The following is a 25908-nucleotide window of genomic DNA, read 5'->3' on the forward strand; positions in this document are numbered from 1 at the left end:
GATCAGGAGTACGAGCATCCTGATGGGATTACAGACTGTGTAGCTGAAACATGTTGCACCCACAGTCTTCTTGAACAACGCGATGAGCTGCGTAAAGCGCTTTCCTCGCCGCATTTCTTTTTTTTCTGGCTGTTTGTGCAGCCGTAAACAGCGCAGTATTGTCCAGAGGAAGCTTGGTAGCTGTCCGACATCGGAACTAGAAGCCATCACAGCGGAAAACAATCACACGCACATGCCAATGAATGCAACCGTAGCCGTGGCCAGTAGCGACATGTTCTTCGCATGCAGTCCAGACGGAATGGGTAACATTGAGCGGCGCGTTACTCTCGCCGCCAGCAAGTTACTCTTGGCCTCTTACCGCCTGGTTTGAGGCTTTTGACTGGAAGATGGCGCTCCCCGTGTTGAAAAGGTCTATACTCGCTGATCCTCATCTAGGGGAGGAGGGGCCCGAACAGATATAGCGAGACGTCTTGTACCTTTAGTACTTCAACCTAGGACAGTGTACTAAGCTGAGTTCCATATACTGACGGAACGACAATGGGCGGAGCTAGAAACAATAAATAGAAACGCAATGCGCACCATCACGGGTTTGTCAAAACTTACACCGATCCCGATACTTCAGGAATATGCACAGGTGAAGGTTCTGACAGATATTGTTTAACAAAGAAAAGAAACAAGAAATTTAAAGAAAAAGTATGTTGAGCCGGTTGCAACCAGATACAATGAGGTGACAGCACAGACAGCGAAAATAATAGCCCCCCCCCCATTGGGAGTACAATATAACGACTAACAACACTACTAAGATCCGTCGTAAAACGCAGCCAACATCATGTCCAGTGGCTCATATAAGTCCCGGAATATGTATAGCTTATACGGACGCATCGGTAACTCAAAGTAGTGGAAGAACGGCAACTACCAGCCCCACACATACGGAGTTATTCGCACATAGGGAGTACGTAACGGACCACCCGGACTCACTTCTAATGGGGCTTTACGCGATCTGCGATGCTATGAAAGCTCTAAATACCATTCCGTCTGTAAAAGAAGCTCGCATTTGCACCGACTTTCTAGCGGCGCTATTAAATAACTCAAGAAGGTTACAAAAACGAAACATTACTCAGGAGATACATGCTCTAAATAAGAAAATAACAAAACACACTCAGATACATTGGATACAAGACGCTCAGAATATTGATCATAAAAAGCAGACGCCATTACACACCAAGCAACTAACACGAGTGCCTCCCCCACAGACCTTCCATTTGATCCCCGCTCCGCTTTCCCAATTTTAGCGTCGGTTTAAAAAAAAAAAAAAAAAATGCACGTGACCTGATTCCCCAGTGCACTTACCCCTTTCCTCATAACCTAATGAGAATGAAGGGGTACCCTTACATGAATTAAAGCTGGGGTGGCCCTTACTACGTTGGTAACTAGTAGATCGGGCTCCCAAGAAGACGCAATGCCGAACACACGCCCTGAGTGTCCAAGGGCAGCCGCCGAGGTGGACTTTCGCCACCTTTATGGACGTGCCCCGGGATGCAGGCGTCGAGAGCATTGGACTGTCGGCTACAAGGGAGCAAGACCTGCACTAATGGCTAATGGACAAGGTTAAGAGCTGGAGCTTGCTCTGGTTTTCTTGAAGACAACAGTCTACGCGACTTACTTTGAGTTAAAGACCGTCCCGTTCTATGCCACATGGCAAGGCATCACAAAAAAAAAAAAAAAAACACGTACTTCCCAACGACCGGCATCGCATCGAGAACGTGCCAAAGGCCCGACGAAAGCGGAAAACATACAGCAGTATCGCACCTGTCGAAAAGCTTTGAGACCAAGGTTTCTTCGAGACGGACGACTCTGACTATGGAGACCGGTTCTCCCGATCCTCGCGGGAGAAAAAAAAAAAAAAACAGGTATGCGGAGCAAAGATGGGAAGTCCAGGAAATGTACGCGGCATTTGAAAGTGCTTAGCGCGAGCCCCACCAATATTATCATCTCCTCACTACTTTCTGGGAAGTATCACGAACATTCACTCCGGGTACTAGTACTATAGACACGAAAGACTCGGCGTCGCATTTCAAAACTGTCACCAACCAACGTGACATTCCTACGATGCCCAACACTAAGCTAACATAACGTTACACGTATTGCAATGCACGCGTACAATAACAACCGCTCAAAGCAATTGTTAACATCAAACGTGTATTCATACATAGCTCAAAATAATACGATACGCACCGCCTCTCCTAATTTCAGTTACCGTGGTATGTCCAGGACGTACTTGTTTCTTGGAGGAGGAAAGAGATAGAGCATTGGGAGAAGAAAACGTGTTATTTATTTATTTTTATTTTTTTTTTCTTTGAGGCCCACCGGACAGTTACGATGACTACCCCCGTATGGGGCATAAAGCCGTGATACGAAACGGCTCAGAAAAGTGTTCAAAAGGAACAAGCAAGCTTAAGTGGCACACGCAAATCAACATGAGCCCTACACTGCAGAGACTATCACGCTACAGCAGTCGTTCAGTGCACATATACACGATCTACCTTTCAAGTTTTGGCATAGCTCGATGCACGCCAACGTCCTTCTCTAAATGTTCGACGGAAGCACATCACGCTATGCTTATGCTCCGTCTTCGTAAAGCTCTTACATTCCGAGAGAGTTGTCGGTTTGTGTCGTTCAAACACCGTATACAAGGAAACTGGCGATGTACTGTTGGTGTTTTGGCGCTCATATCTTCCCTATTCATTCGGATCTGTAATCTACGAGCAGACAGTGGGACTCTGTACAACTGTTTTATTGCTCTGAGAGATTCACCTTGAAACACAGACACACACAAATATATTTATATATGTTTAGATGGCAACGAGTAAGCATCTATGGCAGGTCGCATGCTTTGCGGCAGTCTGATGAGCGAAAACAGAAGGAGCGTCGTCACGGGCAACAAAGTATTTGCATTTTAATTTTTTTTCTCGATAAGAACCACCGCAGAGAAGTCTAGTATACGTACAATAAATAACTGGTACGGTGGGAACGGCCATCACAGATTACTTCATGTACACTTGCCAGGCGTGGTTCTGGTACAAGGACTGGCAGACGCGGGGCCATTTGAGCCCAGGCGCGTGTTCCCAGCTCATCAGCGCCGCCTAGTTGCCGATTCCGCATTCCAGTGGGAGCGACGAGCGCGAGGCGGCGGTCTTCGCAAATGCGCTGTTCTCACGCACTCGGAGGTCCAGTCACTCTGGCACCCATCACGCAGCACCCGTAGCATCCTATCATGGCACAAACAAGCCATCGTGGAACGCCCGCAAAGAAACTCCAAGTAGACAAAACTACTGTTAAGGGCACTTACGCCGGGTGCAATGTCGTTCATTTTCTTTTGTTTGCTTCTTGAAGTGACGACACTACTACCTTTCTCAAGGATATATTATGCTAAACCGGTACCTGTTCCAGGTACGCCAGGAAAGCTTTCCTCGCGTGTCTCCCAAAATGTAGCCATCGACATCGGTAAAAGAAGAACTATAGCACTTCCATTCTAAAGAAGATGGCGTTTACCTTTTTCTCATTGGCACAGCACGCAAATGAGTCGTCGGTTGGCAACGTAAATTCCATGTTTGATTGGTGATAAGCTGGGCTGACTGAGTTGGAATAAATGACGTTTGGGTAAAATTTTATCTATATGCGCGGTTTGTGCGTTTTTATATGTATACATGCGCGCGCGAGCTGTGTGTACATTTATACATACAGAGGGATCGTTTACCAATTGCATTTGAAAAGGTCCGGTTGTTTCGCGACTGCCGTCTTCGCCGGACTCGAACTGGTCGTATTTTCGCGAAGTAATTACGAATTACCTATAAAACAAACTAACTCATCTTTACGCTGAAAGGCTGAAAGCAATTACCACACCAGCCGGACCTAAGTTTAAAATTTTCATGGCGACCATATGTACTATATTTCGACAAACTAACCGCCAATAACACTAGAAACCGGTAGGCCTGCCCCTCAAGACCTGGCACTGATGTCACATGCAACAGCCTTATGTTAATGTGAGGAAAAGGAAGAAAAAAGAACAAAAGGCTAGAGGGGCCCGGGCCTGCTCCTCTTTCAGGCCTGTGAATGGTCTTCAAGTAGGCTTTGGCCCTTTGACTGCATATTTAGAAGAGGTAAGGAGAAGCCTTGGTGGCGAATGCGTGTAAATTTGGGATCACATCCTTAAAGAAATATCATTTACGCAGCTGATTTTAACTTTAATAGACACGGTGTGAAGATGAGGTCAAGAAAGGGTACCCGAGCAGCGCAGTCGTCAACTCTGCGTTGTATTTTCAGGCTTGAATTCACTAAAAAAAAAAAAAAATCAGTGTTTTTTACAAAGCCACCGCGCAGAAAAAATCTGCGTAGTGGTCGTAGGCCTTTTTAAAAGTACATCTGAACTATAAAATAAAAATACAATTATCTCTATGCACGTTCATGCGTGTTGTGTGTTTCGCAACTGTAGTAGTCCATAGTTGGAATAAGAGCCAGTAAGCTGGGGAAATTTGATAGGTTAAGCGTGACCTCCACAGGCGCGATATTTACACTATACCCGATCTTGTTCTCATGGCAGGTTTTTAAATAAGGTAGAACAAGAGAAAGGAAATGGTTACACAGTAAGGGGACTTAGACGAAGACAAAGTCCCTTGTCGAAACGTTGGCTCGGCTTGCGAACTGAGGCTCCCCCTCAACCCTTGTTCAGTGCTCTTTCCTACTACGGGCTAGCAGAGCATCGCCTAACAAGCACGGAGTAGAAAGTTCCCCCATGTCTAAGGTTCCAAAAACGACCACTGAATGTGTTTCTGTGAGTCTATTCTATTTTTATACTTATTGGCAGTGGTTCCAGAGAAGGCAGTCAGTCAGCTTCTGGTTGGACAGAAGAAGCCAAGTTGTGCGGAGCCAGAACTCATTGCGAAAAGGAAATATCACATCCCTTGTGGAACATTTCGCGGGTAATACTCTCGTCTGCGTGAGCCTGCGCCCAGTCCAGGAAACATTCAGCACTGCTTGGTGTCTGCTATCAAACGCACAGACGCACACACATGCATGTTAAAAAACAATGAGGATGACGCTGCTTCCGCTGCTGATTTTCCGTAGCAAAGTGTCACTGTCGCGGTGGTGGCGTCGTCGCTTCTGGATTAAATAACGTCCTATAATAACTCAGCCACTAGAACGGGCTCGTTTTTATGAGAGGGGCTTGGGTCTTGGAAGAGCCTTCCTTCTGTAGGCGTGTTCTTTCCCGTGGGCCGGAACGTGCTGAACGGCGTGCTGTCGCCGGTGGGGCGGGCGTCGCTCGAGTGCAGCTCGTGGTACTCGTGGCTCTGAAAGATGTGAGCAAGGAGAAGCGTGCAGCATTTCCGTGAGTTCGCCCTCTGGAACGCTTCACATTTCAGTATCGCTTGTTGCCTTCATGCCTTTTGTTATCAGCCAAAGCGTTTGCGCATGAGGTATCGTATATATTTTGTGTATTTCACCATCTTCAAAGATGATGCAACTAAAAACGAACAAGGAAGCCGCCGCTAGACCAGCGCTCTAACGCTTTTACGAGACAAAGTTGGGACTAGCTTCTCTTGAAGACATGGAAAAGAATCGTTAATTTCATAAAACAGACCACTGAGATTGCTGTCGGAACATACTGTGGAGCATCCCTTACCCATTTCATTTAAAAGCCCCGAAGGGGCGAGAAGACCGCTTACGAGTATTACATGAGACCCAGGTACAACAAACGGTGAAAGGTTCTGACACTCAAAAACTCGTTGAAGGCATTTCACGATCCCAGATACCGTTGCCGCTGTGACGCAACAGAGCCGTATACAGACTACTTTCAGAAATCTGGAGCTAAAAATCTCCGTCACCTAAGTGGAGTGGCTCAGTGGGATGACTCGCGTATAGCACAGGAGGCTTCTTATGCCCTGCACTCACCTGGCGAGCGGCAGCTGGTACTGCTGCACTTTATGTCCCTTCAAGACTGCTACGCACGACAGGTTTTTTACAGCAGCCAGTGAGTGACTGGCCACAAACAGACGCGCGGCTTTATTCTGACATCACTACAGAAGTCTTGATCTTGCGACGTACCTAATTTCTGTCCACTAGAGTGCCCCGGTGACCCTATACTAACCACAAAATAGGCAGGAGCCTATAGGTGAAGGAGTTTTTCTTGTGAGCGGTGGTCTATTTCCAGATTTCTGCAGCCGCCCATCGCGTCACAGTGATTTGTGCATTGGCTGTCGCCATCGAGGACAGACATTAACTGGTTAATATCTGAACAATCTATGTATCGGCTTAGAAGACGGCAGGGAGGAGGGGGGTGGTGAGGCCAATGAGAAATCGATAACGGCTCTCACCTCGGTTGCGTCCGGCTCGCGCTGCCTGCGCGACGAAGCCGTGGGCCGGTGGCTGGTCAGGGTCGAGTAGCCGTTTCGTGACTCGGCACCCAGGTGGCTAACGCTGTTTCGCCGCAGCGTAGCGTAGACTGCACTGCTGGTGTCATCGTTAAAGTTGAAGGCGGCAATGTCCGCCTCCGTAGTAACCAGATTGTCGGGAGCCACGCTCATGCTCAGCTCCTGCGGTTGCGTGCAGGTGTCGGATTCAGGCTCTGTGACGCGGAGCACATGCGCCCCACAGACAAGAGCAATATTCTGTGGATGCAGTGGAGGGCATGATACTTACCTGCTCTTCATAGATCTTCAGCTTCCTGCAGGCAGAGGGAGCACAAAAAAAAAAAAAAAAAAAAAAACAGGCTTTGTGAGATCATGCATAGCCATAAAACAACAGCTTCAACTACTGACGGGCAGAGAGACCATAGAAACAAAATCTAACTTACTGTTCGGTCCATAGTGGATTTTCACTGAAAAGTGAGGACAACACTTGTTATTATGGCTCTGCACCGCCCACTTCGGTAAATATCTACTAGGCAAGAAAGTACTCACGTGGTTGTCACTGGAGGGCTTTCATCGTGACGCACTGCGTGATAGTTGTCAAACATTAGCCTGTCGTACGTTTTTATTCTCTTCTGAGTGGGGGGACAAGAAAGTACAGCCTTGTACTTACCTAAGGCTTCCTTGGCTTTGTAGGCGTACCTGAAAAGAATTGTTCAGAAACTGATTTGGGAAGAGACACATACACCCGACTGGCTTCCGCAAGGCTGCAGTGTGAAGTGGAGACGTGTGTTAGATTCTTTGTCGGTTAGCTTGCCTATAGTTAATGCCTTAAAGAGAGAGAAATGACTATAAATACTACTGTTCACCTATAGTTTTTGCTATGCTTGTAATAATAGCAAAAGAATATCAAGCTCTATGACATCACGTAATGTGTCTGTGTGCGCATTGGCGCAGACAAAAGGTGACAAAAGTGCTAGATAGATGTACATTATTAGGCCACTACGCGCGAAAATTATTACGCCAGCAAAATATGGTAAAATGAGTAATCGTAACGGAAAGAAAACACGTTGTTAGGCTGTACTTACCACGACTTAAGGCAGGTACAACAGACCATCATCGTCACTACGCCGACAAAGATCACCACCAGCATCGCGATTAGAACTGCCAAAGCCAGGTCGAACTCTTGCTTGCTGATGCCAACTCTTGCTGGCTGCGCCACAGTTAACGACAGATGGATACCGTCAAGATCTCTCCTAGATGCAAACACATGTACAAAAGCCTCTACAAGCTGCTAAATTTTATTTCTCCCCGTACGTTATTTAACAGACATTCTGATTTCCTGACATTTGTCGCAGCCCTCTTGACTCTATATTGCCCCCTGGTATTCCTATGTTCTTAGTGCGCCTGGAAGAAGAGTACACTGAAGTCGGCTCACGCGCTGTGTTCGGAACTCTGTCTGCGCCTACAGCTTAGCCCTGTCGTTCACAGCCTATTGTCCGCGACATATTTTGGTTTCGGCGCTAGGTATCGATCCCAGCACATGTCCCATACACCGCCGCACGCCCAGGACTCAACTCCTGTGCCAGTCGACACCCCTGTGCACCGTACTAGCCGGATGAATTAAGGCCTGCACCCTGAGCGCGGGCCGTTGGAGTTCAACACCATAGTCGCCCCTCGACCTGCTATGCAAGCTCCAAGTTACTATACCCTGCAGAACCTACGGTCGCCTCAGCCCTTCCACGGTAGTCAGACGGAAGACGTCGAAGACTGCCTCGTCCAGTTTGAACGGGTCGCTTCGTTAATCAGTGGGACGACGCCGCCAAGCTTCGAAACGTCTTCTTCAGCCTGGAAGATGGCACCCGTATTTGGTACGAGAACCGAGAAGACGCCCTAACATAATGGCGCGAGTTCTGCCGACGCATTCTTGAGACCTATACCAGTGTGGATCGGCGAGAACGCGCAGAAAGCGCTTTGCAGTCTCGTATTCAGATGCCGAATGAGACTGTAACCATGTACGTGGAGGACAAGACCCGCCTCTTCCGATGTTCTGACCCGGCCATGACCGAAGACAAAAAGGTGCGCCACCTCCTGCGCGGTGTTAAAGAGCAACTGTTCGCTGGCCTCGTGCGTAATCCACCGAGCACGGTTGCCGAGTTTCTTTCCGAAGCTGTCACAATGGAGAGGATGCTTCAGCAGCGGTCTACCACCTACGACAGGCCGGTGCTCGCCGCTTCGGTTGCGGAGCCGCTTTCGGCCTTCGGGGCCACCGCGATCCTACGCGACATCATCCGCTCAGTTTTACGCGAAGAGCTCCATGCAGACGCTTTTGGGTGCTCCCCAGCCGATGGTCGGCTCTGTAGCTAGCATTGTCCGCGGAGAGCTTCAAGCGTTGAGGCCTTCAATAGCGTCCGCTGATCCGCCACTTTTTCTCACGGAGTACCTACGTCCAAGTTATGCAGATATGGCGCGTCGCCCTGCGCCTGCTTCGACGCTATTGCAGCCACCCGATCAAGGCTCGCTGTATTCCGCACAAACTGAGCCATACGTCGACAACCGATGACCACCCCAGCGGAAGGCGGACCTGTGGCGCGCCCCAAATCACCAGCGCCTGTGCTTCCATTGCGGGCAACCAGATCATCTCTATCGCCAGTGCCCCTATCGACACCTGGGATTTCACGGATTTTCCATGGACATGCGTCACCCTCCATTAGGCCAACGACCCCGTGACATTGCGGACTACTTAGCTCCGCAGCGTATGTCGCCAACTTCCCGGCGGCAATCACGCTCCTCGTCCCCACAACGACCATCGCCACAGCCCAGATCCTACTGGATGGCGCAGCTACGGTCGCCAAGTCCCTGCCGGGAAAACTAAGGACAGCGACCTCCGGGGGCGAGGCCGCTTGCAATCGACGTGTCGAAGACCTCCTGACAACGAGACCTGTGAGCAATCGCGATTTTACGGCACCGACGACAGTCCCTACGCATGAAGATCGATTCTCGCTGGACATACCCGTGGTTCTCGACGGCCATAAGGTTAGCGCATTGGTGGGCACTGGCGCTGATTTTTCGATTACAAGCGGGAAGCTAGCGCGCTTCTTAAAAAAGTAATGACACTATGGTCTGGCATGCAGATTCGCACCGCTGGCGGACATGTCGTAGCTCCTAGTGGCCTGTGCACGGCAAGAGTTCAAATTCGCAACTCCACGTTCATTGCAAGCTGCCTCGTTATACCTGACTGCTCCCTTGGCTTTAACCTTAGTGTTGACTTTCTCCGAGAGTATGAAGCTATTATCGATCTCCGGAAGCGCACAGGGACATTTTTGATCGACATTTTTGAAGCTGCTGATACTGACACCAAGAATTGCCAACGCCGCGCCGCCCTTGCAATTTTCGCCGAGAGCATTTCGATTCCGCCACGCGCCAGTGTTTTTGTGACTTACTTGCGACGAACTGCGTGACGGGCCTGCGGTCGCGGAAGGCAACCAGTCCATATCGCTCACCCACGGCATCTGTACAGCGCGCAGCCTCATCCACCTCCTCGACGGCCGGTCTGAGCTCCTGGTGACTAACTTCACCAAGGAACCCCGGAATCTTTTTCGTGCTACTGTCATCGCATTCGCTGACTCCTTAGCGGATGTTTCAAAATGTTTTACGTTTGGGGCTGTTAGCACTGAGCATCCGCCCCTTGACCGTCTTGATATTAGTCCGGATCTCTCGGAAACACAGAAGCGTGACAAACGTGCCCACCTACTAGAGTACAGCGCTTGTTTCGTGTTCTCATCGAAAGTACGGCAAACGCCTCTTGTGAAGCACCGCATCATTACTCCTGACGACGCCCGCCCTATCCGTCAGCAGCCGTACCGTATCTCAACGACGGAACGTGGAGCGATTCAGACACAAGTTCCGGAGATGCTTTGTGATGACGTCATACAATCATCCAACAGCCCGTGGTCATCCCATGTCGTGCTGGTAAAGAAAAAAAATGGGACCCTTCGCTTCTGTATTGATTATCGAAAGTTGAACGAAATCAATAAAAAAGACGCCTACCAGCTGCCCCGTATCGACGATTTGCTCGACAAGCTTCGTCGCGCCCAGTACTTCTTCATTGACTTGAAGAGCGGGTACTGGCAGATTGAGGTCGATGAGCGGGACCGCAAAAAAACAGCTTTTGTCACCCCAGATAGACTGTACGATTTCAAAGTGCTGCCTTTCGGCTTGTGTTCAGCGCTGGCTACTTTTCAGCGCTTTTAGGAACTTTTAGGCAACATTTAGGAAATGAGGAGTAGACCGCAATTGACGCGGACCTGCGTGTATGATAAGATGTTATTTTGGACCCCGGGAGCTCGTAAATGATATCGGCGAGCTTCGCAGCTCTCCGCTCGAGCGCTTTAGACAAGTGTGTGGACCACACGCTGCATATGCTAACATAGAAAGTGATAAAAGTAGGGGCATTTACTTACCAGGACGTTGTGAATTTGCAGCTCGGGATTTTGGAACCGGACAAGCTTGATGTTGGAGTCAACTGCATCGAGAACTTCCGGTGTGTGAATGACACGATCGTGTTTGTCTAGAACATGAACGTGCAAGTCGGTCCTGCAACAGGAACATGTCGACAATTAACAGTCCTCGTCATGTAGTACTGCAAATATGCACATTTTAATTTGAACACACGTAGCAATGATGTGGGCCTCTGGCCGAACATATACAGTCGATCCCGTATATACCGAAACAGGATATATCCCATTATTGCTTATATCGAACTCTCAGAGTATCCCATTGAAAATATCATGCAAAACTATAGGAGTGTTGTTCGCGTTTATCGAACTCCCGTTCAGTAGAACAATCGATATAACTGACTGCCTGCCGTACTACTGCAGGGCCGCTTCTCCTAATGACGCCGACATGACCACTTTTCGTGCGCTTAGCCGGGTTGGCTAGGCCGCCATGGGCACCTGCTGGCAGTGCTAACGCTGAAAAAACGCTTGAGGAGTTGAACGTCGAGTCATATGGAAAGTGGCTTTTCGTCTGGCGTGTTTATTTTCAACGCGACTCTGCTGTCAAGCGGCGAAGCCAGCCTTGCTGACCGGAGGATTGCTGCGGCTTTCGCTCTCGTGTGACAGTCTTCGTTGCTAAAGGAAACGGAGAAATTCCCGGTACCCTATTTTAAGTTAGTTTTAATTGCGTTTATAATAATTAGGTCTCTTATGATAAGCGGTGACTTTTCAAAAAAGCACCGTCCGCAGCAGCTTTGATGTGAATCCTAAGCTCAACGGGCACTAGTGCCACGCGGCACAAGATACGAGGTTCGAGCAGCGCGAGCTCCGACGCTCTGATCTGTCCATACTAAATATTTGGCGTGCGCGCTGGCTCCCACGAAACAGCACGCGGAGGTGCGCTCAGTGAGTCTCGCGGGTCACCGCACCCGCGGCGAGCGGTGAGCGGCCAGGGTGCTGGCGGTCAGCAAGTCGCTGCAAGAAGCGTGCCGCTAGCGTGGGTACATCGTATTTGCGCTTCTGGTTTTCAGAGGAGCTAATCTGTCGGCATGTCTTACATATCGAATCGATATATCGAACTATTTCTCGATCCCCTTCGTGTTCGATATATCCTGGATCGACTGTATAGACTCGCTAGTTTGCTTCCTTCCCTCACACTTGTACGTCGTTCAGTATAATAGATGTCGAGTACGCAGAGTGCTTGCGTTTCAGTAGCCGCATTTATCGCAGCTGTTAATATCGTTGTACGATCACTTCCCGCGGTTGTATGGTTTCGCTGTACTCTCATGCAAAATAAAGACGCACACTATAGTGTCAGTGGCAGAGCTTGCACGACAACTACATTTTCCTGTAGTAGGGGCTGGTGTTTTCAACGTTGCATTTGGAACACTCACCATGACTTGACAAGCTTCCCTTTATCATTTACATGGTACTTGAGCTTGTCAATTACCACTGTTCCTCCCGTGGCATTTGAAAGAACACTGAAAAAGAAGGAAGGATATAGCGAAGCATATACACTACAGCTAATGGAAGCATAGTTGGTGCTTTCTCGACAAAACGGCACGTACGCTACGACTCTTCTTTGGTCCCGGTACACTTCCTCTGGAGGTTGAGCAATTATTACTCGCACCAGCTGCTCGGGCTCGTATATCCACACCTTGAGCAGAAGAATGAAATAAAGAAGGCGTTGCAAATTAGTGACGCGTTGTGTACCTTATTAAAAAGAACGGCAATAGCATATCAATAACAAATTAATCACACCATGAAAAACAGTGTCACTGTGAGCTAATACCAGAAAAGGAGTTTGTGAGTGAGTACAGCCATATTTTATGATCTTCTTCCAGAGTAGCGCGCCAAGTGCTTCACCAGAAATAAACCCCTTGTCGCCCGTAGTTAAGACAGCAACAGTTAAGACAGCAGCCACATGATTGTGCGAATAGTGTTTTTTCCAGAACGAATTGAATACGAATAGTCTAATGAAGATGTGCTCAAATACAAATAGGAAAGAGACAGAACCGAATCAAATACGAATCGAATACCGGAACCTCAGTGTCTGGCTGGCCTGTGTCGAGCCACGAACAACGAAACTGACAAGGAGGCTACGTGTACCTCTCAACACCAAATGCGCTTCGTCGCTTGTGATCAGGCAGTTTATTCAATTCCGCTGTCCTATAATATGTGAAGCGCCTAGGGAACAGTGAACGCTGTCTTACCGAAAGCATAAACGAACATGTTTCAAAGTTCCAAGTGTCATATCTGGTCGCTCTGGCACTCATTGCAGAGATTGTGAATGGGCAGAAAAGATAGAGATAGCTGTGCGCGCCGCGCTATAAAGAAACCACAGTGGCGGTAACGAATCGCGATTGATACATGAGAGAAATAATCTAAATTTTCAACATAAGGCTGAAAAATCAGTGTGTAAGCACCGCTGCAAGAAGCTGTCAGTTCTGAGATGCATAATCATTTTATTTCTCTTACCTTGAGTCTTTTTTGTTGTTATTTGTGTTTGTCTACGGCGCGTGTGTTCTAGAATGTGTTTGTCCACAAGACGTCAAAGCCTCGTCTGTACATTTATACGCAACGTCAGGTAAATAAAGCTTCAGAAGTTAGCACTGTGCTTGTCGGTTTCTTCGTCCTAACGGCTTTTGTCTTACCTGTAGCGGTACGGATACGGCATATGATTTTTGACTGTTTTCAACAGCCCAACTGCTTTATTGCCGGACTTTCATAAACGCTTATTGCAAATTAATACTCTGAGACAAAATAATCAAACATCAAAGTGACAGCTATTATGGGCCCGAGGTTTGAATACTAAAACTCTTTAATGACTGCCAAGGTTTCTACTGCAAGCACCCATTGCAGTGCACACATTAGTAATTCCTGATGTTGATAAAACCCAGTTTACTGCGCCCAAGAATGCGGGATCAAATCCCGGCTGCGGCGGCCGCTTCTCGATGGAGGCGAAAAGCAAGGCGTCCGTGTGCTGTGCGATGTCAGTGCACGTTAAAGAGTCCCAGTTAGTCGAAATGTTTGCAGCTCGCCACTACGGCGTCTCATAGCCTGAGTCGCATTGGGACGTTAAACCCCATAAACCAAACCAAGGCATAAAAAGCCAGCTATACCCTATTTTAAATACAGGCCACGTGATTGGCATGAGGGTCACAACGGAAACCCATCATCCACACGAAACTGCTATAAACACTGGAAGCCGGTCTGCATGATAATGTGAAATAAGTCTGACTTTTTTTTTTTTTAACACCAAGTGCTGAGCACCGTTTACATTAAATAGAAACTCTTTGCTCGAATCTGACGTATCACTGTTTCAGAACTTATAGAAGAGCAACCTGTAGCGAGAGAATGCTCACTCCGGAGTTAAGAGCCAGTGTATGCAAGTAGGCTCGAGAGCAGAGGTTGATCTGTACGGCGCGTGGTGATTTGGAAGCACATCCATAGCGCACGCGAGCCTACCTTGAGCGTAGTGCGCGCAGCCCTGTGCGGTGGCGCCGTTTCCTTGGCCTCGAGGGCGACCGTGAAGCGTGCCTGACTGTACTGGGCCATGGGGTGCGTGGCGCACACACGGCCGTCCGCCGACACGTTGAACGAGGCGGGAATGGGCCGGATGCCTCCCGTCGAGCCTGGCAGAAACAGCGTAACGTGCTCGATGCGATAAGCGATGGCCGCGCCTTCCGCCGGCTCCTCGTCCGGGTCCCGGGCCCGCACCGTGAACACTGTGTCCCCTTCCACGGCAGTGAATCGCAGCCCTGCGACACAGCGCCGCTACGTGGATCAGCTGACTTGCACGTCCGGAGGCTGCAATCTCACAAATCGCACCTGCCGGGTTTCGCCAAAGTTTCGAAATGGATTCGACGAATCAACCGAGTTCTGGTCGCATATAGGGCCGAAACTCCTTGCGCTCAAGAACAAAAAAATAAAAACAAGATGCCTGGTACTGCAGCAAGCGCTGAAGTCGGTATACCTTTTCCATAAACCTCATATAGCGTGGGAGACTGTCAAACGTACGCTTAATCGTGAAATTATGCTTCCATTATACGACCATAAAAGCCTACCAAAGTATGGATAGGATGTCTGGATTTGATCTTACCTGCGTAGTATGGCGCGTTTATGAACACGGGGGCGTTGTCGTTCACATCGTCGATGTGAACACTGACGAGAGCCACAGTGCGGTCAGACTCGCTGTAGCTTCGTATACTGGGCGGAAGACCGTCAGCCTGCCTCTGCAAAACCAAAAACGCACGTCAGGTGTTATGGGCTATGTACTGTTCAGCGCGGACGACGGTAGCGTACCGTATAGACGAGGTAGTCAGGGTTGCTTGTGGCTTTCACCACCAGTTCGAACAGGTCCTTGGTTTCACGGTCGAACGAGGCGTTCGAGTAGATGATGCCCTGCATCTTGTCTATCGTGAACTGTGTGTCCCAATTTCCATCTGCGGAAAGCAAATGCAGCACTGTTATTCCAAGTCGGTATTTCTGGTATTGCATGTTGCTACAGACATGTTGCTACAAGGTGGCACTTCGCAACGCCGTGCATTGCTTCAGGAGATGGTGACAACACATATATAGGAAAGACAGTATGCTACCTTGTGAGACTGCTTTTCCATGCCTGCTTCCCTTCTGTTACTTCATCGGCTCAACCGCTGGACTTATATTTTTCAATGTTTTCAGTGACCGTTGTCATTTGCGCCGGGGCGAACATGGCGTCGAATCAGAAGAGAACATGAAGGCGATGCCGAAGCTAAACGAACTTTCATGTACCCTGAAGCAGCGCATGCACCAACAGGTGTGTTCGCTTACTACGCTCTGATTTCGTGGCACTAAACTCTCATTTCTCGGTGGATCCCTCAAACGCGCCTTCAGAGGAGTCACGTATCGAGACAGATATGAGACGCCCTTTTGAGTCAGCGCTGCTGTCCCTGACGCTTCGATGACATCAGCACTCCGCATTCGCCATTGTTCCTAAAGCCGCGCCATCAGCCCGAAAACACAAACAGGCCAGCGGGGCTCTATGCGTGAAACCTACAACGATGTCTTCGATTTGTGGTCTGCCACGGTGGCCCGCGTTCACCGCCGTCGTTTAGACGTACTCCCCGTCAGCACATGCAGAGGTGTCATTGCAGCGGGGCTGGTTCGAGGAAGCCGCTAAGCGTCGAGCATAACAAATTACATCTCCGTCAGAACTGCTTAAACTGAGCAATAGAGCCAGGCGACAGGACAGCGCCGGTAATGAAGCCATTTCATGCTTACATTTACTCTCAATTACGGGAGAGACAATGTTTTTTCGAAGAGATTTGTAAATTCTCCCGACACTTAGCGTTATGGAGCGCTTCTGTATAGTAGAATACAACTTAAAAAACAAAGCAGTAGGTAATAATTTGCTGACCTGTATCACTTCGTTCGCCAATCGCAACAGCAAGAACAGGGTGGGTTCGGACTTGATTCATAATTATGGTAGAGATGGAACAGCGCCAAAAAACCCGGACGGGAGATAAGAGGACAAACAGATACCATAAATAGCAACAAAATGATTTATTGTGAAAAGGTCTGGGTATTTCAGCGGACCCTTTTGAAAATTCCTTAAATATTGAGTTCGAAATATAGAAAAAGAAATATTTTCATTGATAAGTTCTCAGTCATGGCAGACACAATTATTTCAACGCCCTCCTAACTATACAGGTAAATAACGTAATCCAACTAACTTTTTATTAAAGCAGTTCGCGGTTTTGTACCAATGGTGAGTTTGAAACGCAGTAACATATATTGCCTAAATCCCTGGAACGCGTAAAATTCCGGCACTTTTTCGGAACGTAACCGAAACTCAGCACATCAGCTGCTCAGGAAGCTTATAGACGAGACATTCGATGATACCATGTTGCCGTGGATACGTGCTTAGTTTGAATTGCAAGCGGTACTGCACGACGCGTCATGTACACTTAGACGAAACAAAATAGAGTGGATGACACGGCACAGTAGAGCAGGCAGTTCGAATTTGGCGCCTATAGTCACTGCAACACATCACCAGCGGACGTCGCGTCTGTACCGAGTCTCCTGCGCTTTGCGCGCGTTTCTTGCGCTCAGTTCCGGGCTTCGTGCTGAAAAAAGTGTCAGATTTCTTAGCACTGCAAGCTTTATAATATCAATATTTTTTTTTTGTTTCAAAAACTGACGTGGCATTCTCTTATTCACTGCTTCGAACAGTAACCATCCAACTGCGATAAATTTAAAGAGTTATTTTGTAGGTTTTAGTTAATTAGCTTTCTAATTGAAAAAAAATTTTCAGTAAATTATGTCCATCGCACCTCTAATTTGTTCTCAAAATATTGTTATTCTATTTCAAATTCACTATTTTAGGAAACTTTGAGTGTTCACTGACCCCCCCTCGCCGCGATGGTGTAGGGTTTAGGGCGCACGACTGCTGTGCCCAAGGACGCGTGATCGAATCCCGGCCACGGCGGCCGCGTTTTAGTGGAGGCGAACAGCAAGGCGCCCGTGTGCTGCGCGAAAATTTCCTCAGCCCTCCGGCGTCTCTCATACGGCGTCTCTCATTGCCTTAGTCGCTTTGAGACGTTAAACCCCACAAGCCAAACCAAACCGAAGCACCCGGTATACAACTCCGATTAAACGTGCGTCAGCCATAATTCGTTGGGTCTGGTCACACGAGAAATTGCATTTCTTAAAATGCGACGCCGTGTAATACCTCTCGATTCGTAATTTTCTTTGCGTACGTGCTCCCAATGTTTCGTTATATTTTTTCCAGCCTGGTCGCAATAAATCATTTGTTTGCTAGTCAGCGCATGTGTTTGTCTCTACTTCCCCGCCCTTTTTCTTTGCCCTGTTCATTCGTTCCAGAAATTATTATTGTTTGACAATAAAATAAATCATGAATCTTCAAACTTTTTTGATCTTATAGTTTCGTCTGGAGCTTAGATTTTTGTTTGGCAACAAAAAAAGCTTTAACGTTGGTCTGCTTTTTGTCATGGGGGAACGCTGTGTGGCGGGCACCGAATACTTCAGCTGTATCTAATATAGATACATGCAGAGGCTATTGCCAACTGTCAAGCGCAGTGGAATAGATTCACGAAGGGATAGCATTTGTGGAACCGGACTGAGATTGGTGTCTCACCAATAATGTAGTAATAGACCATGGCGTTTTCTCCGACATCTTGATCAATCGCCGTTACCCTTCCAACGGGAAAGCCGGGGTCTAAGTTTTCCTTGATGTGAAACACGTAAGGATTCGTGGACTGTAAGATAAAGGCATATATAATTAGCTGAGTGAGTCTCTCAGCTACCGATTAAAATAATCGATCAGAAAGAGGACAGTACCCGTGTGCGAGGGAACAAGGGCGCATTGTCGTCGATATCCTTCAGAACAACTGTGAGGAACCGTAGCGTTTCAAATGGTGCGGGAGTGCCGTGGTCTTTGGCAACGAGCACTAGCTAGAATTGGAGAGAGGATAAAAAAAATTAGTCCACCTGTGAAACAAATTTCTGCACTTCTAAATATAGCGCTATTGCTCACCCATGGTGAAAAAAAAATTTTCAAATTTTAACGATCCGAATAAGCAATGCAGATTCGTATGCAATGGATCGCAGTGATCCATTACGTGAAAACCTTCGCAGCTCCCGGTTCTGCGCAATTACCGTATTTATTCCAATCCAAGTCAATAGTTTTTAAGAAGATAGCATACGAAACTCAGGTCGGCTTAGATAGGGGGATTTGCGAGTACAACAAAGAACAACATCATATAAATTTGCCTGCCGACTTCTCCACCTTTCCTTTCATTAAACTGCATTCTACCTCTCTCTACAAATATAATTCATAACGAACGACAGAACCTCTTCCAAGGAAAAAAAGCACGCACGTGGTGCCCCACATCGAACTCCTTAAGAAGCCAGCAATGTGCAATGACTATGCCGAGCCGTAGCCGATGGAAATACTCAAATTACTTGTAATCGAGAGGATGGCTCTGACTTTACGCAGAAATTCCACGCATCGTGGGCATTGTGGAGCTTCGTACAATAAAGTGACCTGACAGCCTGAGCGCTTGGAGGTCTGCGAGGCGTGGGCGCGAGACATTTAGCGTACGCGTGTCACACTAATAATTACTACCAACTGTTAAGAAATTGCAATTATACCCAGAGCGTAGGGCTAGGAGCTTCGCGCCCTCGCCTCTCTCTCCCTCGTCCTCGATTCCTACCGTGGGCGCCTGACCGATAGAGTGAAAGCTGCACACGCTAAAGCTAGTACATGTTTATGTCACGATCATACCTGGTGGCCAGCTACAGCCTCTTCACGCCTGGATCAACAAGCGTTTGAAGGTTCGACTACAAAAGGTTTAAGTAGACTGGTTGACTTAAATGCGCGGTCACTCCGCCGGGCCGAATAAACCCGCGTTGCTAGGAGTAGCAGTGAACTGGATTGCTGCAGCCCGGTATGACATCCTGGAAGGCTTAGTCACAGACTTGTTCAGAAAGTGCCGCATTTCGAATGTACTTGATGGATCAGAAGATTACGCACTCGAGTGATTGCGAGTGAGCAGGGACAGGTTCGTGACAAATAGATGTCACTTGAGCTTTGTACTGTGCCCGTACTCAGCGTTCTCATTTTTCGGTCGGCTTACGTCCGAGGGTTTAGTTTTTTTTTTTTCCAAGCCTTCGACTTTCGGGCTTCGGCTTGGAATCGAGGCCTTGCCGTGGTTGCAGAAATGTCCTTGCTCTTCGTTTCCTAGTCACGCGCTGAGCGATAATAAACGCACTGAACTCGCTCATCATCATCATCATCAGCCTGATTATACCCACTGCAGGGCGAAGGCCTCTCCCATATTTCTCCACTTAACCCGGTTCTGTGCTAGCTGCATCCACTTGAGCCCTGCGAACTTCTTAATCTCATCCGCCCACCTAACTTTCTGCCGCCCCCTGCTACGCTTTCCTTCCCTTGGAATCCAGTTTGTTACCCTCAGCGACCATCGGTTATCCTCTCTTCGCACTACATGTCCTGCCCATGTCCATTTCTTCTTCTTAATTTCTACTAGAATGTCGGTAACTTGAGTTATTTCTCTGATCCACTCTGCACGCTTTCTATCTCTTAATGTTACCCCTACCATTTTTCGTTCCATAGCCCTCTGGGTTGTCCTCAACTTAAGTAGAACTCTCTTGGTTAGCCTCCACGTTTCAGCCCCATAGGTGAGTACAGGCAAGATGCAACTGTTGTATACTTTCCTCTTGAGCGATACCAGTAAGCTGCTAGTCATAATCTGCGAGTGCTTGCCAAATGCGCTCCATCCCAATCGTATTATTCTTGTTATTTCCTTTTCGTGGTCCGGGTCCGCGGTTACTACCTGTCCTAAGTAGACATATTCGCCTACTACTTCCAGTATTTCGCTACCTAATGTAAACTGCTGTTCCTTCCCGAGGCTGTTGAACATTACCTTAGTCCTCTGCATATTGATTTTCAAGCCTACCTTTCTATTTTTCCTGTCTAGGTCATCAATCATTATTTGCAGTGAACTCGCTATATGCACCTCGCTATATGAACTGAACTCGCTATATGCACCTTAATTTAACGGAGCCTTAGCGACCTATTCTTCGTCGACCACGGCAAACCATTCTCAGTGAATGTGGCACCTCATGAGCAGAGCATTAATGAAACTAGTAAGAAACGTTTTCTAAGCGGTAAAGGAAAGCAGGGCATAATCGAAGGTGCAACACCTAGCCTTGATTTTACAGTGATCCTCCCTTCAAATATCTACTTTCCACGTCAATCGGCGTAACTCCACCCCGATAGGCAAAAACAAAAAACAAATGCTAAAGACGCCCGTGCGCTAAGTGATGTCATCCGCCTAGAACTAAAGGGAGTCGAAGTAAATCTGGAAGTTTCCGCTATACGGCATTTCTCATAGCTTCCGCGCAGCTTTGATATCATATACTTCTAAATCTGAATGGCCTAAGAAACTGCCATTCAACTTCAGTGATAATTTTCTCTTAATGCGGATTTCGTGCCGATGAGATCTCGACCAGATGATGACGCATGTGGGCATCTGTGTGCTGGCATCGCTTCGCCCAAAGCCCTCTTTTGCCCATGAATTGTGAACCACCCCTCGTAACTCAAGGAGCCCGCAGATGTGGCACGGTTATAAGAAACCAAAGAGAACTTCACATGGCGCATCACTCTCAAGCAGCACACGGACAGACAGTGTTATTGCGTTGAAATGTTTCCGGCGACTCGCTGTATTCTGTGTCCTGTATTTTATGCCACGGCAAAACTGCGGGAGTGCACTTCGAGCAATTACAGCGCACGTGAATATATTCCAACACATCACTGTGTAGCGATTTCCAGGTTCGCTCTGTAAGCCGCAGCCAAGTCAGGTCACGAAAAGCCAAAAGAATAAAAATTAAAATTAACATTATATTTTTATTGTTAGTACCAGCAGCAACTCTAGTTGCGCGAGCTCTTTAAGCGAGCTTAGCTTACCTCATAGCGTGGCCTGAGTTCCCTGTCGAGGACGGTCTTGGCATGGATTTCTCCAGTAACTTCATCAATGCGAAACTCTTCCGTTTCAGCGACGTTTCTGTCTCCAACTTTGAAGTAGTAAGAGATGCGCCCATTGTCGCCGTGGTCCTTGTCCATGGCCTCGACAGTCATTATTACTTGGCTCGAGTGGGTTTGGTTCTGAAAAAGACGTGTTGGATCGTCAGTGCTCTTCATTCTGAGAGTTCGCTTTACGTTGCTCCTTTTTTTTTTTTTTCTCTCTCATCTGGTTTGGCGCGAGCTTACAGGAGTACAGCTGTCTTTCTCGATAAGCTCGTACGCGATGGCGTGTGACATCTTACTGAGAAATTTCTTTGTGACGCCGTGAGCTTAACACTGGGCGAGAGCGACCACCTGCTATACTTCTGAAAGCGAAGCCACGCGAGTAGTACTCTTCCCAGGGGGTTTCCCCAAGAATCGAAATGGGGGATCGAAATGGGGGGGGGGGGGGGGGGGGGGGGGGGAGGTGTCTAAATTTCAAAGAGGGTGGAGGAGGCATGAAACATGGATAGTAGAGAAGAAACAGTAGTCTTTTTCTTTTTGTCTTTGTGTCGATGTGTCGCGTCGGACTAGCCATGTTTATGACTCCGACACTCATCAAAAATATTGCGAACAATTATTTTACTTTACACAAGGGCAAAGGTCGTATTTATAAAGAGAAAAGAAAAAATTAAAGAACAATGACTACATAAAATGTGTCGAGAAAGTACGCAGCAATGTAAGCTAACAGCAATACCTCATGTACGTCTCTTCGCGCACGCCCGCCTTCCGGTGCTATTAAACAAAATTACACGTAGTGTGTAAAAGAAAAAAAAAATCCGTTACGAATGAAGGGGCTGCTGCCTTCACAAAAACAAAGCTTCGCACCCCCCCCCCCCCCCCCCCCCCCCCTCCTTTAGGGTGAGTAGGAAAATCAATGACTATTCCAAGGCCAGTTTATCTCAACAATTAGTATTTCGGCACTACTTTCCACATTATGTGCCGTCTGCTCGATGTCGACTACAGTAACTGTCCAAGAAAATAGAATCCTCGGACAGTGCATTTGGAACAGAACGGCTACATGATTTCCGAGCGCAGATTTTAGTAGCAAGGCGTGAAAAAGAAGTAAATGGCTGCACGCGCTCGTTCTAACCTCGAGCACTTCCACAGTGGCGTTGGGGAGGGAGGGCGTCACGAAATGAGGCTTGTCGAGATTGATTTCGATCAGCCTGATGAGCACCACACAGTTGTCCGTATTGGCTCCAGTGCCAGCTCCGTCGCGTGCTTCCAGCCCGATGCGGTACTCTTTGCGGCTGCTCTCGAGCTTCTTCACGGGGTACACGATTCCAGTCTTGGGGTTGACGGCGAGGACGCCTGCAGAGGACGCTTGCAGGGTTAGTGCTGCTCTGGAAGTCCTGAAAATTGCTGTATTTTGACAAGTGCAATCATGAGCAAAGCCACTTGAATTTATCGACGCTGGCACAGCCCAGAACTGGCGGCATCTTGATCAGCCAGTGGCAGAGTTATGTGCATTGCATATGTACTGCCTATTCGCAGCGAGAAGAGGTATGCTGTGCCTGGACTGAGAAAAGGGGCCTGTATTATGCTGCACTAAAGAAGACCCCCGGCTGTTTTGTGTTCATCTCGGGATGAGCATGACCTTATAAAAGAGGTCGTATGAACGAACTTTCTTTTCGACCAGAAAACAGCGCAGGAAAAGCTCTAGGCAGCGCTCCGAAACTTCGGCCAACTAGAATAGTAAGATGAAAATACCAGAAACAGTAGGAAAATAAGCACAAAACTAGTGGTGAGCGTCTTTTGAAAATGAATAGCAAAAAAACAATAAAATAAAGGATAGAATCCTGCCGAGGGAAGATCTGCGAACATACTGATTGTTATAGTGATGTTAAACAATATGGAAAAAAAAATACATTAAAACTATTTCCCAGAAAGTGACCAACATTCTTGGGTATAAGTATTGTAGATATGAGGGAAGCCCACAGTAAGCGAAGAGAGGAAAACATAGTACAATGTTTCTTTTTCTTAATTTAGAGCGTTGATCCATCTAAAATTAATAATGCAATAATTTATGGCTGAATGATAATTGATTAGACTGTAGAAGAAAAAGGGGTACTGAGTGTGAAAGTCTGGCCATGCCGCGTGCGTTCACGGCTTACCGTTTTCGTTTCCAGCAACGATGGAGTAGCGAATTTCTGCGTTGATCCCTTCATCCGCGTCCGTCGCCGAAACCTGAACGATGCTCTGTGCAGACTCGAGTGGGCTGTTGGCGACGAACGAAGCCTCGTAAGTCTTTTTCGTGAATACGGGGGGACTATCATTGTCGTCGAGCAGGGTAAGGTACACCTGCGGGATATGTGAGGAATTTCTCGCATTTGTCGTCCCTCTAGTCATGACGAAAAATCAGAGGACTATCCGGGCGAGCCGTGTCCTGTGGCTTATCTTTCCCATTTCTCAAAACATGCCTACTCACCGGAACGGAAACCGACCTTCTCGTCGTTGTATCGTGGCCCATGTCAGTGGCTACCACTTGAAGGGTGATTGCGGGGGTAATCTCCCTGTCTAAATTGGCCATTCCAGCGACACTTATCTCGCCCTGAAAATGTAAGCGCTTTCTTCAGTTAAAGCAGCAGAGTGAAGAACGAAAGCAGTGACAGTGCGCCCAAAAACGTTCTTCTCAATTAAACGTCACCGCGCAGCATTCTGAGCGCGTCTCTCTCCCTGGGCATTTCCTTCCGCACTTACTTTTTTGTTGACTTGAAAATCTCCGCTTTTTTCTCCCAGCAAAGAATACGAAACGACGCCGAATTCTCCGGCATCGATGTCTTTCGCCTCGACTTTCGTCACGAAGGTGCCTTGCGGGGCGTTCTCTTGGACTGAAGCGTGGTATGCTTTCTGAAAGTGATCAAACAGCACACAACCAATCAGCGCGAACTGAAGCGAATGCTTTCGTGAGGCGCGCAATCTAGCCCTTTGGCGCGAGCGTCCACGGAAGCAGTGGCGATGGTTTGCTGGCACATCCCTTTATACGACCAGAGTACCGACCACTTCCCTCTTGTAGCAGAACATGTCGTACACAAACTTTGAATGTTATGTGCACTACATGGCGATTTTTCGGCCCCGAGGTTGAAGCTACAGCTGCTGCCTGCAAACCAGAGGCCGGGTTATCAAAGAATTTCGTTCGTTAGAACACCGCATGAGTTGCCGGTATCTTCCCCATCGCACGCTGAACGATCATGGTTGTCGAAGTGGCAGGTGCCAGCAACTGCGAAGCGTTCTTGCAAGCCAGATGCTTTGGTAGTTGAACACACGGTTTGCTGTTCCGTATACGCTTTTATGAAAATATAACTTGTTGGTACGACTCCTTTTGCGAGCTCACATTTGTATTCCCTTCTCTTAGCTCGCGCAGTATATATAGGTATTCATTGAGATGCTTATAAATAAATACAGAGGTTCTGACAGCTTCACAGTGAAGGCAGTGTGCGCATGAAAAAGACTGTGAATCAGCTCGTTTCGTAAAAGAACAAAAGGGGATATATTTACTGGAAGGCAAGCCGTGCGGATTTAGGCTGGAAGGTATTTGTTGGAGCCGAATGCGGGCTATTCAATGGGCTTTGCAACGGCGATACTAGCGTTATGTGGCTTACTGTTTTATTAGCACGCTCTAACACCCTACCTACAGAAGAAAGAACAGTTCTTTCGGTGGTGTCTTGAGATTACTTTTTTTCGCTTACATACAGAGTTTCTATATACTGTTTTCATCAGTGGATTTTGAAACACTCGGGCAAAGAAATATGGGTCTATAATTGGTAGCACTACAGGCAAGCAATGTTTAAGCAGCAAGAACTTTAAAACGGCTTAATTTAAAAACGAACACAGAAGAATACACACAAAAGCGTGAGTACAGACGTACCTGCGAAAACGTCGGGTCGTTGTCGTTTATATTGGTCACAGTTGCCGTCACCATTGCGACCGCTGACAGCTGAGGAATGCCCGTGTCTCGCACTACGACGGAGAACCGCAATTCTTGCACTTGCTCATAATCGACTCTTTTGTGTATCGTGACCACGCCTGGGAAAGGAAGACGAAAGGTCGGGTGTCTCAGTGATGCCATTGCCACTGGCATGTCGTCTATGTTTTAAAGAGTATACACTGCTTACCGGAAAGTTTGTCAATGGCGAAGTAAGGATTTTCGGGCTCGATGGAATAACTGGCAATGTTCGAGTCCGGGTCCGTGGCAACGAACGACGCGACGACACTGCCGACGGGCTGCTCTTCCATGACACTGATAAAGAGCTCCGGATGGTCCGGACTCCAAGGTGGCGGGAACGATGGCGGAAAATCGTTGAGGTCCACTATCGTGATCACAAGGGTGCCTGGGATGATGAAAGGTAGACGCTGACATTACCCGGTTGCAGATTTACGGAGTATTTTGTTTTCATTTAAGCTGACATTCATTTTTGAA

The 25908-nt window shown here is 47.8% G+C and overlaps 1 protein-coding gene across 1 annotated transcript in view; it reads right to left on the bottom strand.

The window, feature by feature from the left end:
* Positions 1–2332: 2332 nt before the first annotated feature.
* Cad87A (cadherin 87A) overlaps positions 2333–25908 on the bottom strand; it is a 50245-nt gene continuing 26669 nt past the window's right edge. Inside the window, 22 exon segments of the mRNA XM_084589450.1 lie at positions 2333–5348; positions 6372–6590; positions 6697–6721; positions 6851–6874; positions 6957–6990; positions 7078–7106; positions 7493–7617; positions 10868–11000; positions 12295–12381; positions 12469–12557; positions 14369–14661; positions 15003–15135; positions 15206–15345; positions 18039–18159; positions 18242–18355; positions 21390–21587; positions 22579–22799; positions 23603–23789; positions 23917–24039; positions 24189–24338; positions 25357–25514; positions 25604–25819. Coding sequence (XP_084445576.1) covers positions 5178–5348; positions 6372–6590; positions 6697–6721; positions 6851–6874; positions 6957–6990; positions 7078–7106; positions 7493–7617; positions 10868–11000; positions 12295–12381; positions 12469–12557; positions 14369–14661; positions 15003–15135; positions 15206–15345; positions 18039–18159; positions 18242–18355; positions 21390–21587; positions 22579–22799; positions 23603–23789; positions 23917–24039; positions 24189–24338; positions 25357–25514; positions 25604–25819 — 2990 coding nt within the window. The 3' untranslated portion in view covers positions 2333–5177.

The sequence above is a fragment of the Amblyomma maculatum genome, chromosome 1, assembly GCF_055883805.1.
Source record: "Amblyomma maculatum isolate TAMU_Amacu chromosome 1, ASM5588380v1, whole genome shotgun sequence".
NCBI classification, from domain to species: Eukaryota; Metazoa; Arthropoda; class Arachnida; order Ixodida; family Ixodidae; genus Amblyomma; species Amblyomma maculatum.